The sequence below is a fragment of the Cynocephalus volans genome, chromosome 3 (assembly GCF_027409185.1).
Source record: "Cynocephalus volans isolate mCynVol1 chromosome 3, mCynVol1.pri, whole genome shotgun sequence".
Classification (NCBI taxonomy): domain Eukaryota; kingdom Metazoa; phylum Chordata; class Mammalia; order Dermoptera; family Cynocephalidae; genus Cynocephalus; species Cynocephalus volans.
In genome coordinates this window covers 16,111,450-16,124,391 of record NC_084462.1, presented here as the reverse complement: position 1 = coordinate 16,124,391, position 12,942 = coordinate 16,111,450, and the positions used below count along the sequence as shown (strand labels likewise).

At 44.8% G+C, this 12,942-nt stretch overlaps 2 protein-coding genes across 4 annotated transcripts in view; one reads left to right on the top strand and one right to left on the bottom strand.

Annotated features, from left to right (window-relative positions):
• C3H7orf50 (chromosome 3 C7orf50 homolog) overlaps positions 1 to 12,942 on the top strand; it is a 158,655-nt gene that overhangs the window by 58,294 nt on the left and 87,419 nt on the right. The window lies entirely within an intron of this gene.
• LOC134371675 (uncharacterized) lies at positions 3,977 to 4,966 on the bottom strand. The gene has a single exon (XM_063088524.1). The coding sequence runs from the start codon at positions 4,964 to 4,966 to the stop codon at positions 3,977 to 3,979; it is 990 nt and encodes a 329-aa protein (XP_062944594.1).

The following is a 12,942-nucleotide window of genomic DNA, read 5'->3' as shown; positions in this document are numbered from 1 at the left end:
AGAGTTAATCTGTGTTGGAAAACACAGCCTGAGGCTTGGAAAAATACACCCCTGGGTGCAACTGCTGTCACAAAAGTGATACCTCACATGCAATATTTATGTGTTTTCTGTGATTATGCAAAGTTAAGGGAAGCACAGACTCCCTCCCATGCCTGGAGGACATTGCTGTTGTCTCCCACTTTTCTGCAGCACTTCACAGAGCATCTTGGAATGTTTAATTTTCACAACAGTTGGGAGCATTAAGCAAGGCAAGTGCCAGTAGGACCCTTTTATAAAGAAAGAAACCAGGAGCCAGAGAAATGAAGTGGGTTTTGCACAGGTCACAGGGCAGTAAGTGGCAGGGCAAGATTTGAACACTTCTCAGTCAGATGTCTGTACTCTGTGCCTCATGCTCACCTTCAGAGCGTTCTGTGGCTGCCGCTGCCTCATCCTCAGTCTGTTCCATATGTGCTGTCAGGAAATACTGCAAACTCACAGTGACTTAACCTCTCCTAATTTCTTCAGAATCTCCCAGGATATTGGCCCATGCCAGATGTCAGAACTGTTAATCCTAGGCATGTGTCATCTGAGCCTGGAAACCAGTAGGGCACTCACGGGGTGTTTCCTTCCATGTATAGGCTTCCTGCTGTAGCCTGGTACTGGTGGAATTGGGTGCATCTTGATGCAGTTGTCCTGGCCGCATTTGGTATACGAGGCCATGAGGTTCCAGTTACACCCTTGTGAGTGTGGCACCACGGCATGCTGAACACAGATACTATTTCCTAGAGAAAGTCTATTTTGGCAGTTTTATCTTCCAACTTTTACCATTATGAGGAGGAACTTAAAGTGGTCAGAGGTTATCATAGCCTCTCAACCCTTCAGCATGACATCTGCCCTTCAGCACTAAATGCTAGTTCACAGTCTCTCATCCATGAAGGAGCATTCTGATGGTTTCGCTGGTGTTGGCTTTTTGGACAGCTGGGATCCTCTCAGTGGTTGCTGGGCGTTCTGGACATCTCCTTTCATTTTTTGAGAGTGATGTGCCAATGGCAACCAGAACTCAGTGCCTGTAGCTCACAGAAGCACAACGGGATGCTACATTCTGAGTTCCACCTGGAGAGGGGCCTTCAAACTCCTGGGGAGTGTTTGTGGGTAGAGTGCTTTAGAAGGAGTGGCTGAGGGGAAACCACCAAACCATGTTCCTCAGGGAGCCCTGGGAGAGGCACAAGGGCCATGGTGGCTTCTCCCCACCCCCACCCTCCAGTTCTGATTTATCTTTTTAAAATTAAGATTTTATATACCCTTTCTTTGGATAAAAGTATCCTCTCCCTGCTAGAACCACACTTCTAGACATTCTCTTTGTTTTCTGTTGGTTCTAGATCTTTCTCTTAGCTTTCTACAGGAAAGCTTCTTGTTCTCAATATGTATCCAGACGGTTACAGGATGAGGGATAAGTAGCCAGGTGCTCATGCAGAGGACTAGAGTCACAGCAGCAACTGTCCCCATAGGGCCTACCCCAGGGGCCTTTGGTAGGGTCTGGGGTCCTTTGATGTTCTAGCACTTGAGTTTCCTCATTCCCCCACTCCAATCAGACAAATCCTTCTTAAGGTTTCACGTGTTGGGCTCCCTTATAAGCTTTTGTTTAAAGAAAGGATCCTACTGCTAAAATGAAAAACCAATTCACATTTTTATGGTTGGGTTTCTAAAATTATTCCTTTCACTGAAATACTTAGAACTTCAGTGTAATCAAATGGTCCAGGCTCATCTTGTATATCTCCTGCCCCAGTCCTAGCCTCAGCCATTTCTCCAAGGATCCCTGAGCATACATGAACTTTTAATAATCACTTCATTTGGTTCTAGCACTAACAAGCCATTGGCGTCTATTATTTTAGTGTATTTATAAATTAATGTAGGTGCTTCCACTTCTGGCCATGGATGAGTAACGTAAGGGAACTTGCATTCCTACCATAAGCCATTAAAAACTGGGTGAAATATAGAAAACAACTGTTTTCAGGCAGTGGGACAACAGCCAGTGCAAACTTTGATCTCTGAGAGAAGGGAAACCAGCAAGGGGGGCCTTTGTGCTCACCTGGCTTTCTGTCTGAGGCAGTCTTTGGTTCACAGCACAGGTTTGGGGAGTCCAAGCAGAGCAGGATGATCTGGGTAAGTTGATGGGGGCATTGATTAGATTTCTGGGAGGCTGAGGGAGCTGGAATTGTCAGGATACAGTACTGGAAGAGAGGGCACCACATCAAGGAAGAGCCCCAGAAGTCTGGATAGCAGTTTGCTTGACTCTTTGGCTGAATCTGTAAATGCATAGTGCAAGCTAAGATGGCATGCTATAAGCTGGATAACTCCTAGAGTTTCCCTAGGGCAGGTCAGTGTTCTAATTCATTCCAGCTAGAGTACAGAGATTCATTTGAATGTGACAATCGATAGAGACCCCAGAAAAGGCACACCTTAGTGTTAAGGTTAATCTAACCCTAGAGGTTAGTTTAGCCCTAGAAGTTTTGGCAACTTTAGGCCCTGATTAACAAAGTTAAATAACAGCTCTCAAAAAGAATCATGCTTATCTTCAAGTAATAAACTGCCTGTCAAAGTAAACTTCAGTACTCTTTAAAGGAAAGCAATAAAATTCACTCAACAAGGAAAACTCTCAGTGTCCAGCATTTAATCAGAAATGACCATCTTATGTGAAGAAGTGGTCTTAAAATTTCAGCCCTGGTCCTATTTATCCTTGCTTGATCATTCCAAGTGGAAGGGAACATTTTCCCTTACAGATTCTCCCAGCTTTGTCATTTGTCTTTCCTGCTAAATCCCATGTGGGCATGCTGCGAGCAGACCTCTCTCTTGCACATGGGCCATATTAAGGGTTTTATGGATATAAATGAGTAAGTGTAGGAGGAGAAATAGAAGAGGAGTTTTCTTGGAATCATTTAAAAATTTTAATAGTATATTATAACAGAAGCTACTTAACTAAGATCCAAATCATTTTTCTTCTGAGGAAATAATGCAAGTATATAAGCATTGAAAAGATAGACTTACAAAAGACATGCTTTTATTCTTTAGTTTGCAGACTAACATTAAAACATTCATTAAAGTTGAAGCTATTGAAGGTATAGGTTTCGTAAAGCCAGAGAGACACCTTCCTCTTGCAAGTCTCTTCTCTATTCAGCCAACAAAATCTTAATATAAATGCAGCAAGAATAATGGATGTAAATTATGCAATAAGATGAGATGCTGTATCTTGTATTTTTATATTTCATACGTTACTACCCTTTCTGGAAACAATGTCAGATGGGGCTTTTGAAACACAGAGCTTTTCACTGACCTGCCCAGACCTCCTAGAGATGGGCACTTTGTGTCTATCAACTCACAGTGGAGCAAAAACTATTTTGTGATATTGTTGTCACTGGATTTATACAATTATTTTAGTGCTTTTAAGCTTGTGGGTGATATTGTCAGAGCTCCAGTGATAATGATAAATTTTTAAAAACACAAACCACCTTTATTCTTGGAACTTTTTTTATTCCCAAACTTTCTGGCAGCATTGAAGGTTGACCAGCTATACCTATTTAGATTATATTATTAGATTATAATATGGCCATAGGGTTATTTGAATAATGTCTTTACTTTCAAGATTCATTTTTTTGTCATTCGGTTGAGGTAAGGGTAGAGAAATATGCCATCTAGTAGACAGATTAATCATGGAATTCCCCCATCACAATTTAGAACATTTTTAGCCACATCATGTATGTATCTGTGGCCAGCTTTTGCTTCCACATTAATGGCATCCTTGACTTGCAAGGTTTCCTTTAGGTGTGATTGACAACATAAATTGAGTTGACTACCAGAAAGCTAGTTTTTCATAAGTACCTTTCAAACAATCATATCATCCCCAGTGGATCTTACCAATGGATTTGAGTTTCAACAAATGGGTAGTGTTTCCTAAATACCAAGAAGATATCACTGTTGTCCACTAGGCAGAGACGTGGACCTAACTCCCTACTCTTTTTAAGGAGATGCTGTTGTCGGCCTGTCCTCTTCTGCATCTTTGAGTGAGATGCTCCAGAATGTTCAGCAGTGCAAGCCTGCAAGGCTTATGGAGGAAAAGGGTAGCCAGGGAAGTTACACAACTCTCCCCAAACAGGACCAGTTCTGCGAGGTTCATGAGGAGCTCATCTCCAGGGGAGCCAATGTCCCTCTTCAGCTTTAGCCTGGCCCGTTGGAGGAGTGCGATGTTGTAGAAGAGTCGGCAAGCGAACATAGTCAGGGTGACAGCTGGCACTACCAGGTTAGCAGAAGCTGTGTCCCTCTGGGGAGGAGATGCCTGCTGGGCCAGTCTGACAATGAGCAAGATGAAGAAAACCAGCTTGAAGACAACAGCAACCCCAAAGCCCAGGCTAAACTTTACAATTTCATATTCAGGCCAAGCAATCAGTGGGTCCACCTGGCACATTGTGGTTTTGTGCAGTTCCCCTGATATGCCCAGCAGGGCCACCACTACCAGAGAGCTGCAGAGGGCACAGCCCAGAATAGCAACTGGGCCCATGGCAAGCTTCTGGGCCCCCTTGGTCCACATGAGCAGACAGGACAAGAAGCTTGGCAGTAAGACCAAGACAAGCATCGCCACCTGCAGATACTGAGCATTGAAGTAGCAGAGGTTGGAGAGGAAGGAGAGGACCCCACAGTGCAGGTTGGTAGTGAGAATGTAGTTGGGCCTGCTGATGGCACTGAGTGATAGCAGCGTCACCAGGATGTTGGTAACCGTGAGGTCCGAGAGGAGCACGTCCAGGGCCACCAGCCTGGTGCGGCCCCGTATGAAGGTGGTCAAGTTGAAGAGTCCAGTCACTAAGCTCATTGGGACAAACAGAGCAACATAGATGTGTGTGCACCTGGAGATAATGCTCTGCGAAGCTATGACATCTTCCACAGCCGGGGACACGTGGCTTGGGTACCCGACCCAGGACATGTTGTGGAAGCCCATCTCTGGGGAGAGTTGTTGGATCTGTAACAGAAGCACATGGCGCAATGGTTAGGTGGGGCTTGCTTGTCAAGGGAGCTAGCTCTCCTTGAGGAGACAGTGTTTTCCTAAGAGGGTGCCTAACTTCTAGCCTCTGCTGGGGGAGCAGAGGAAGGAATCTGGGCAGTCAGGGTGTTCTCTGGACCACTCCATCAGTGTTTCAGAAGCTTGTTCAGAAGGAAGATTTCTGGGCCCAGCCCCACAATTTCGATGGAGTGGAGGTGGGGCGTAGGAATTGGTGTTTTCAACAAGCTTCCCTCCCTGAGAGGTTCTGGGGCAAACTCATGTTGAGCCCCAGTGGCGCAGTGGGGTCTGGGAATCTGTGAGATGCAGGAGGGTGGGGTGCAGGGATTCCCACTCCCACCTTTGTAAACATCTTCTCTACCTCCCCTTGCCCCACACCTAAATGAATCTATCACTCATAAACTAAACTGCTTTCTTTGAGCACAGCCACATCTAAATATTACTATGTTTAGAATAATTGACTCTAAAGTGTGTGCTCCTGTAAGTAGGCTCTTTGCAGTGGTATTTATCTTCCCGAAGAGGAGTTCAGTGAATGATTTCCAAGGAGTGAGAGTTCTAGGATTTCCAGTTTTTACCTCTGGGATCCAGTGCTTCCTGATTCCCTCATGGAGTGAATTGCCCAGAGTCCACGTTGCTTGGAGGCAGGGCAGAGTCGACTTTGCATTTGTAATTTGGCTTTTGGACCCAGAGAAATTCTGACCAATATTGTCCTGTTTGGGAACGCTTACCACTCTTAAAATAGACACTGGAGACTAAGGAGGTAGTGCGGTCTGGATGCTGGCTCCTTTAGACTGTAACCCCTCTTCCCTAGCAGCCAGGAATTACTTTCTTACAGCTGAGTTGTAAAGTCCTGGTGTTGGGGCTTTAAATAACAGTGCTGACAGACTCAGCTCCACAAGCCCATCTCTTGTCCGTGAAATAATTTTGTTTCTAACAAATGCCCTGCTTCCCCTAAATTTTAACTAAATAGTAACGAGGCTGGGATGTAGTATTGCTGTTTATTGTAAGGAAATTGAAGGCAATAAAATTGGAAATATAATTTTAATGGAATGCTCAAAGGTGGGCCTGGCTTCACAGTCGGTTTCATTTTCTTTGCAGAGGCAGCTATAGCTCCAGGGAGGGCCGCTGGTCTGGATGAGCTCAGGATCCCACTGTGAGGAGCAGGAATGAACCTTGAAGCACATTCTTGCTGATGCGCCTGGCTGGCAGGTGCATACGGTGTGACCACAGGTTGCAGACACATAGCTCAGAAGTGGAGAGCAAAAGTGAATGGCCAGTTTTCTTCCTTATGCATAACAGCTAGAATAGTTTGCTCTGTATCCCCAGACTTTGCTGATCATTTGGAAATGGGTTTAGTAGATACACAGACTCCTGTTTAACACATGAAATCTTCACATACTATGTCATAGATGCCTTTCTGTGCCTATGCACATAGTATGCATCTATCTCGTTTCTCTGATACATAATATTCTATCGACTAAATGATACATATCAAAATCTCTTATCAAACTCTAACAGGAATCAGTAGTTACCCTCCTCTGGGACAACATGAGGACTTATAGATTTTAACCACATGAACCCTCTCCCCACATTATGTAATTTTGTTCTGTATTGTAATTCAGTCTAATTCTTCAAAATCCACAAAGAATTAGTGTTTTGTACAATTAGTATTTAGTTAGTTGCCCACATATTTACACTTTTTTGCTTTTCATTCCTTCTTAGAATTTAGATCTTTCATCTAGAATAATTTTCCTTCTACTTTAAGTGCATTTTTAGAATCTTAATAGGTGTTTCCTGGTGGTGAAAACTCTCTCTTTGCTTGTCTAAAAATTTCATGGTTTTTCTGGGGCTAGAATTCTAGAATAGCTTTGCTCATCTTGCTTGGGATTCATTGGGCTTCTTGATACTGTAGCTTAGTTATTTCCCTCAGTTATGGAAAATTCTCGGTGCTTATATCTACAAATATCACGTTGGCCTTGTTCTCTCTTTCCCTTCCTTCTAGGACTCTGATCAAACATTGTATTAAACTTTCTCACTGAGTAATTTCGTCAGACCAGTCTTACTGGTCACTGTTTTTCTCTTTAGCTGTGGCTAATCTGTTCCTAAAACCATCCCCTTAGATTTTATTTACTTGTTTATTTATTTATTTAAATTTTTATTTAATTTTTTGGCAGCCAGCTCGTACAGGGATCCAAACCCTTGATCTTGGTATTATAAGGCTGTGCTCTAACCAATTGAGCTAACAGGCCAGCCCCTCCCCTTAGGTTTTGAATTTAAATTTTGTGTTTCTTATTTCTAGAGGTTCTATTCTGGTCTTTTAGAAATCTGACATTTTTATAGGTTCCCATTCCTCAAAGATATCTTCAAGCTTATATTTGAAGATAGAATAATTGTTATGTGATAGGAGAGAATAATTGTTACTTGATAATTCCTGAAGTCTAATTTTATTGTATCTCTGATTATCTTTGAACAGGGTATTGGGTGTTGTACTTGAGAATTTATGTTCAGAAATAATTTGTAAATGACAGTGATTTACTCCAAAAAATATCTGATTTCCTACAAGGCGCTTGGGGGCTCCTGAGTGCTGGAGGATGAGGTTCCCTGCCGGCCCGGAGCCTGGCCACGGCTGTGGCTCTGTGAGGCCAGCACCCCCAGTGCCGTCCCTCTGTGGCTCTGGCGTGAGAACTCCTTGAGCAGCAGCATCTCATTTGGCTTCCTGGGTGCAGCCCTTGGGCTGTCCATGAAGTAATGACTATTCTGCAAAGACAGTGCAGAAAGGGCCAAAGCAGCGACCTCTCCACCTCGCCTTTCACCTTCGTTTTTGCATGGCAATTCCTTATTCTTGTCTTTTTTTTTTTTTTTTTTTTTTGCTTTTAGAAATCTGCCCAACTCACCCACCCCCACACTTTTTTTTAATCTTCTATTTTTTTTTTACTGATTTTTCAGTATATGGGTTGATCTGAGTAGTGAAGCCCATTATCACCAGAAATGGGAGGTCCAAGGATAGGCCCCTGTCTGTCACCAGGCCTTGCTGATTATGGATGATGGGTGAATGCGTGGTGGATGATCAGGTGGCATTGGATCCTAAGACTTTGGTGTGACCTGCCCTCACCACTAATGCACCTGTCCTTTGGGCCACTCACTGTACCTTTTTAAAACTCTTTTACCTCATTTTTAAATTGGGGATGAGAACAGTAGCTTCTCTAAGTAACTCAGGCCACAGGAGGGCCGTGTGGAAGGAGGAGTGCACACTGTAAAGTTCTGTATATATGTTGGCTCTTTGGTGTCTGGCTCTGATGTGCTTGTGTGTTTTGATGCATGAGAGATTGTACCTTTCACTAACCCGCTCTTCATCCCTTAGGCCTGTGGTGGCAGTTTGGATCCACACGTTCTCCAGGTATGTTTCTGGCTTTTTTGGTCTGAAGAAACACAGCAGTGAATTGTAATGTTTGCCACCTGCCAGTGCCCAAGGTGATGAGTGGCTCCCAGGATGCTGAGCAGCATGGAAATTAAGAATAGTGATTGCACAGAGAGGAAATGATTAGGGATGTTTGTTTAATTAAGGTAAATTGGAAAGAAGATCTCTTAAACATTGACTACAAGTCAGAAAACAGCATTAGGCTGTCCAGATGTCTGGTCTCTGCAGCTTGTCAATGTTTCAGACACTTTGTGTGGAGAATGTGTCATTGTGGTTGATGGAGTTTGTGGATGTCCATTGTCCATTGCCAGCTGCCGTCCTGGCTTACAGCAGTCAGCTCTGCTCTCTCATTTGGTCATAGCCAGATGGAAGGAAAGTGTGTGTAGCTGAACTTGACCTGAGAGCACATCCTGGACTCTTCAACATAATGGAAAATGTCGTAGACTGCTTTTTTACTTATTCTGAGCTTTTCTCCAGAGGCGAGAGAGGACCTTGCTCAGGTGGAAAAAAGCTTTAGCTGTACGATGACTTTCTCCTGTGCTATGTTTTTTCTGGTGAGAGACCTTGGGCTCTGGGGTCCCCAGGCAGAAGTTGGGGTTCTGACTTCATTGCTTCTTGTTGTGAGTGGGGTGCCTAAATTCTTGGGTCTCACTGTCCCCATCTGGGTGGTGGGCACCAGGACAACTGTTTTCCGGGTTTGGGGACATGAAGAAAAGGAAAAGCCACTCAGAAACTCTTGCATAGTGCTAGGTGCTGGGCACAGGTGGGCTCCCACTTTATCCCACCTGCGCAGCAGAGCTCAGGGGGCTGTTGCCCCTCTGCTCATGTCTCTTTTTCCTGCGCTAAACCCTGTTTAAGTCTAGTATGTATTCATTAAGGTTTGTGTTCTGATACTTTTGCCCCAGAGCTCCTCAAGGAAAGGGTAGAATTCATAGACTCAAGTGCTGTGCAAACCCAGATGAGTTCACTTTCCTTCCCCTTCACTGGCCCCCTGACACAAGGTCCTCACAGTTGATGCCTATAGCCAGTTTGGGGAAGGGGAAGTGGACGCATTCAGCTTTGTCCTTTCCCAGGCCTGTGGAGCACCAAGCCCTGGGTACACAGCCTCACGGGCCTTCTGGCCCATAGCTGCTCTCTTGTCCTGACCCCTGGTGGCCCTGGACAGCCTTTCTTAGTAGCTAAGTTCACACACCTACTGGGTTTGGTCAGCTACTTTGTCTGCCTGGGCTGGACCTCCTCGTTTCTTGACCACCACTTTTTTTTTTTTTTTCCCTAACTGAAGGGATAACATAACGAAAACATGGAAAACGTTTTCTCTTGAAATCACCCACAATTCCAGTTCTTCCCATTCAACCTCCTGCCCGTCCATTCCTGGCTCCCTTATATGCTGGGCTTCTTTTTGGCCTTGACAATCTCTCACTTCCCTCCCACCACCACCACCTTACCACAAAAAAGAGAGAGTGAGAGGCAGAGTAGGGTAGTGCAAAGAGACCAGGCTGAGCATGAACCTTGGTTGACAAACTATTATCTCTTACTGAGTGCTTACCACATGCCAGACACTTTCCCAAGCACTTTATATGTAATAATTCACTCAAACCTTACAGTTTTCCACATGAGGTAGGTATAGCTCTAATCCCACTTTATAGCAGAGATGACTGAGTCACAGAGATATAAAGTGATTTGCTCCTGGTCACCCAGCCATTTAATGATGCAATCAAGATCTGAACCTAGGTAGTTGGCTGAGAATCTGTACTGTTTTTTCATGATCATTTTTAAGAATTTACATACAGTAAAATACTCTTTTTGGTGTATACCATAAAGGCATCTAGTCATGTAACCACCACCAAATGCAGCATATGAAACAGTTCCATCACCCCCAAAACTCCTTTATCCATTCCTTGGTGGTCAGCCCCTCCCTCCACCCCAACCCTGGCAACTATTCGTCTATTCTCTGTTCCTGTAATTTTGAGTTTTCCAGACTATGATATGAAGGAAATCTGTGTGTATGGAGCTTTCTGAGTCTGGCTTCACTTAGCATAATGCATCTGAGATTCACCCATGGTGTTGCAGATACCAAGTGGTCATTACTTTTTATTTCTAAGTATTATTAGACTGTGTAGATGTACTACCACAGTTTGTTTATCCAGTTGCCATTTGAGTGACATTTGGGTTCTTTTGGGTTTTGGCTATTATAAAGCTGCTTTAAATATTCCAATACGAGTTTTTATGTGAGCATAAATTTTCTTCTTTCTTGGGTGAATCCTTATGAGTGCCATTGCTGGTTCTTATGGTTAAGTGTACATTTAACTTTGTATGATGTTGCCGATGTTTTCCAAAGTGGCTGTACCATTTTGCATTCCCACTTAATTCTGTACTTATAACTCCAGGACAAGTGAAGGTTCTCACTGAGTCCTGGAACTCCCTGGGAAGAGGCACCAACCCTTCATGGCAAACCCCTTGGTTTTTTTTGGTAGCCAGTTTCAAGGCCAAGAACCAGGGCTTCTGGGATGCTCCCCTGAGCTCTGCAGAAGGGCTGCCAAGGTCGGGTTCCAGGGTCCTCCGGGAGCTTCCCCAAGGCCAGAGCCTTGAGAATTTTGTGTTCTTTACAGCAGCTTTTGGCTGTCGCTCCTTAAATAGTCCTTCAGAATGGTTCTAGGAAGCATGGACCCCAATTTATCCAGGGTCGCTTCTCCAGTGTTAGAAGATGGGGAGAAAGGGGCAGCCCCTGTCCTAGTGAAGAGGATTAACATTTCCTAAACAACCCAGGGAGGAAGGGCCAGCTTCCTATAAGTTTAGGTGCTCCTTTCTTCAGAGGCCTGTGCCTCCTCCAGGGGACATCAGGTGATCATCCTTGCCTTTGGGTCCCTCCCCAGCCCCTGGGGTCAGGGCCCTGCCCTCCACTGGGTCCTTCTTATAAGTGATGCCTGCCTTTTTACGAACTACTTTCTGTTACATGTCTTATGTTTTCCATGGTTGAGAGTTTTACATCCCTTGGGAGTTCTGCAAGTTCCACTAAGCATATTGGTTTATTAAATGTTTTCCATGCGTCCTCCTAGTTTTTATTATCATTTTTAATAGATAGGTAATTATCATGGTGCTATGACAGTAATTTACTAAACCCTTCCCCAAATGTAGACATTTAAGCTGTTTCTGAACTTTCCAGCACTACACTTGTTTTACAGATTATTCCAGAATGGTTCACAAGTTTTTGGGGTAGAGGAAGCATAATCTTTGAGGTCTCTTGTGTGATCTGCCATGTCCCCAGGAGCAGGCAGCACAGCAAATGATGCAGTGCTTGCCACTGCCTAGGCAGGGCACAGGACTGTCACAAAGGTCTCCTGCCAGCACACTGTCATCTCAGGTCTATCCCTGAGATCCCACCTGTCTCAGATTTGAGTCTTTTGGGAATTGTAATTTTGGACTGCACATAAAAGTCACAGAACACACCTTTGGCTGTAGTTGTTTCTCTGCCACCAACTCATAATATCGAAGGCCTGTGAAATGTATTTATATTAATCAAATGGTCTAAGATGGGCCAGGAGTTGAGTTAGAGGATGGAACCCACAGGAAGAAGGGACTGCCTTTTGTGATGAGGGCTCACCTTGCAGGACTCACTCCTACACTGCACTGCACCGCAGGCACTGGCTTCCCCCTTTCCCTCTTAGCCACCTCCTCCCTCTAGCAAGACTCAGCTTTTTTAGCACCTTCTGGTCTTGGCTCCGTAAATGTTTCCATTCCAGTGTCCTTTGCTCCATCCAGACTGTGAGCTGAGTGGCCTAATGAATCACTGTATCAGCTTTGTGCACACAGCCTGGTGGGGCTAAGGGACCTGCACCATCCAGCCCTGGAGCAGCTCCTCACGGAGGTGCAGACATGGAAGGAACCTTGAGTCTGACGTCAAGGTGGCGTATGGGAGCCACTGGCCTCTGAACCTGGCCTGTGAGTCTGGGAAGACAGAGCAGGAAGCTCTTGCAGCCACAGCAGGCAGTGTGGCCCCTGCATGTCCATGTGTCAGGTGCTCAGGCAGTTCCCCTCTTTCTTACCCTTCCTTTCTCTTCTTTCCTGGTGGTCCTAAGACTGTCCTAAGACTGTCCAATTCCAAGAACTGTTTCGAATGTCTTTTTTGAGTATTGGGAAAAATGGTCTCATTGAAGTATAAGGCTAAAAGAAGTTTCCTTTTTTTTTTTTTTTTTTTGGTCTTCCAAAAAAAAAGCATGTGTGCCTTCTCTGTCTCTCATGCACACACAAATGTATGCATGCACAGACACATATGAGCACGTGTACAAACATTAACATGCATAAGCCTCTAGGAGATTTGTAGTTCCTCCTGGTCTGCATGTGCCAAGGAGAATTCCACATGGTCAAACAGTGGACCCGGCTGCTATGGTCAGCTCCTGGCTGGGCAGAGGGCCTGCCTAGCCACCCCTGTAGTCTCTGTGGGCACATCTTGCCCCCCTGCATGGGTGGGGAGGCTCAGAGCACACCTTGGGAGGGCTTA

Bases quoted from the DNA above. Each gene is read 5' to 3' on its own strand.
- LOC134371675 (XM_063088524.1), bottom strand. From the start codon at position 4,966: ATGGGCTTCCACAACATGTCCTGGGTCGGGTACCCAAGCCACGTGTCC.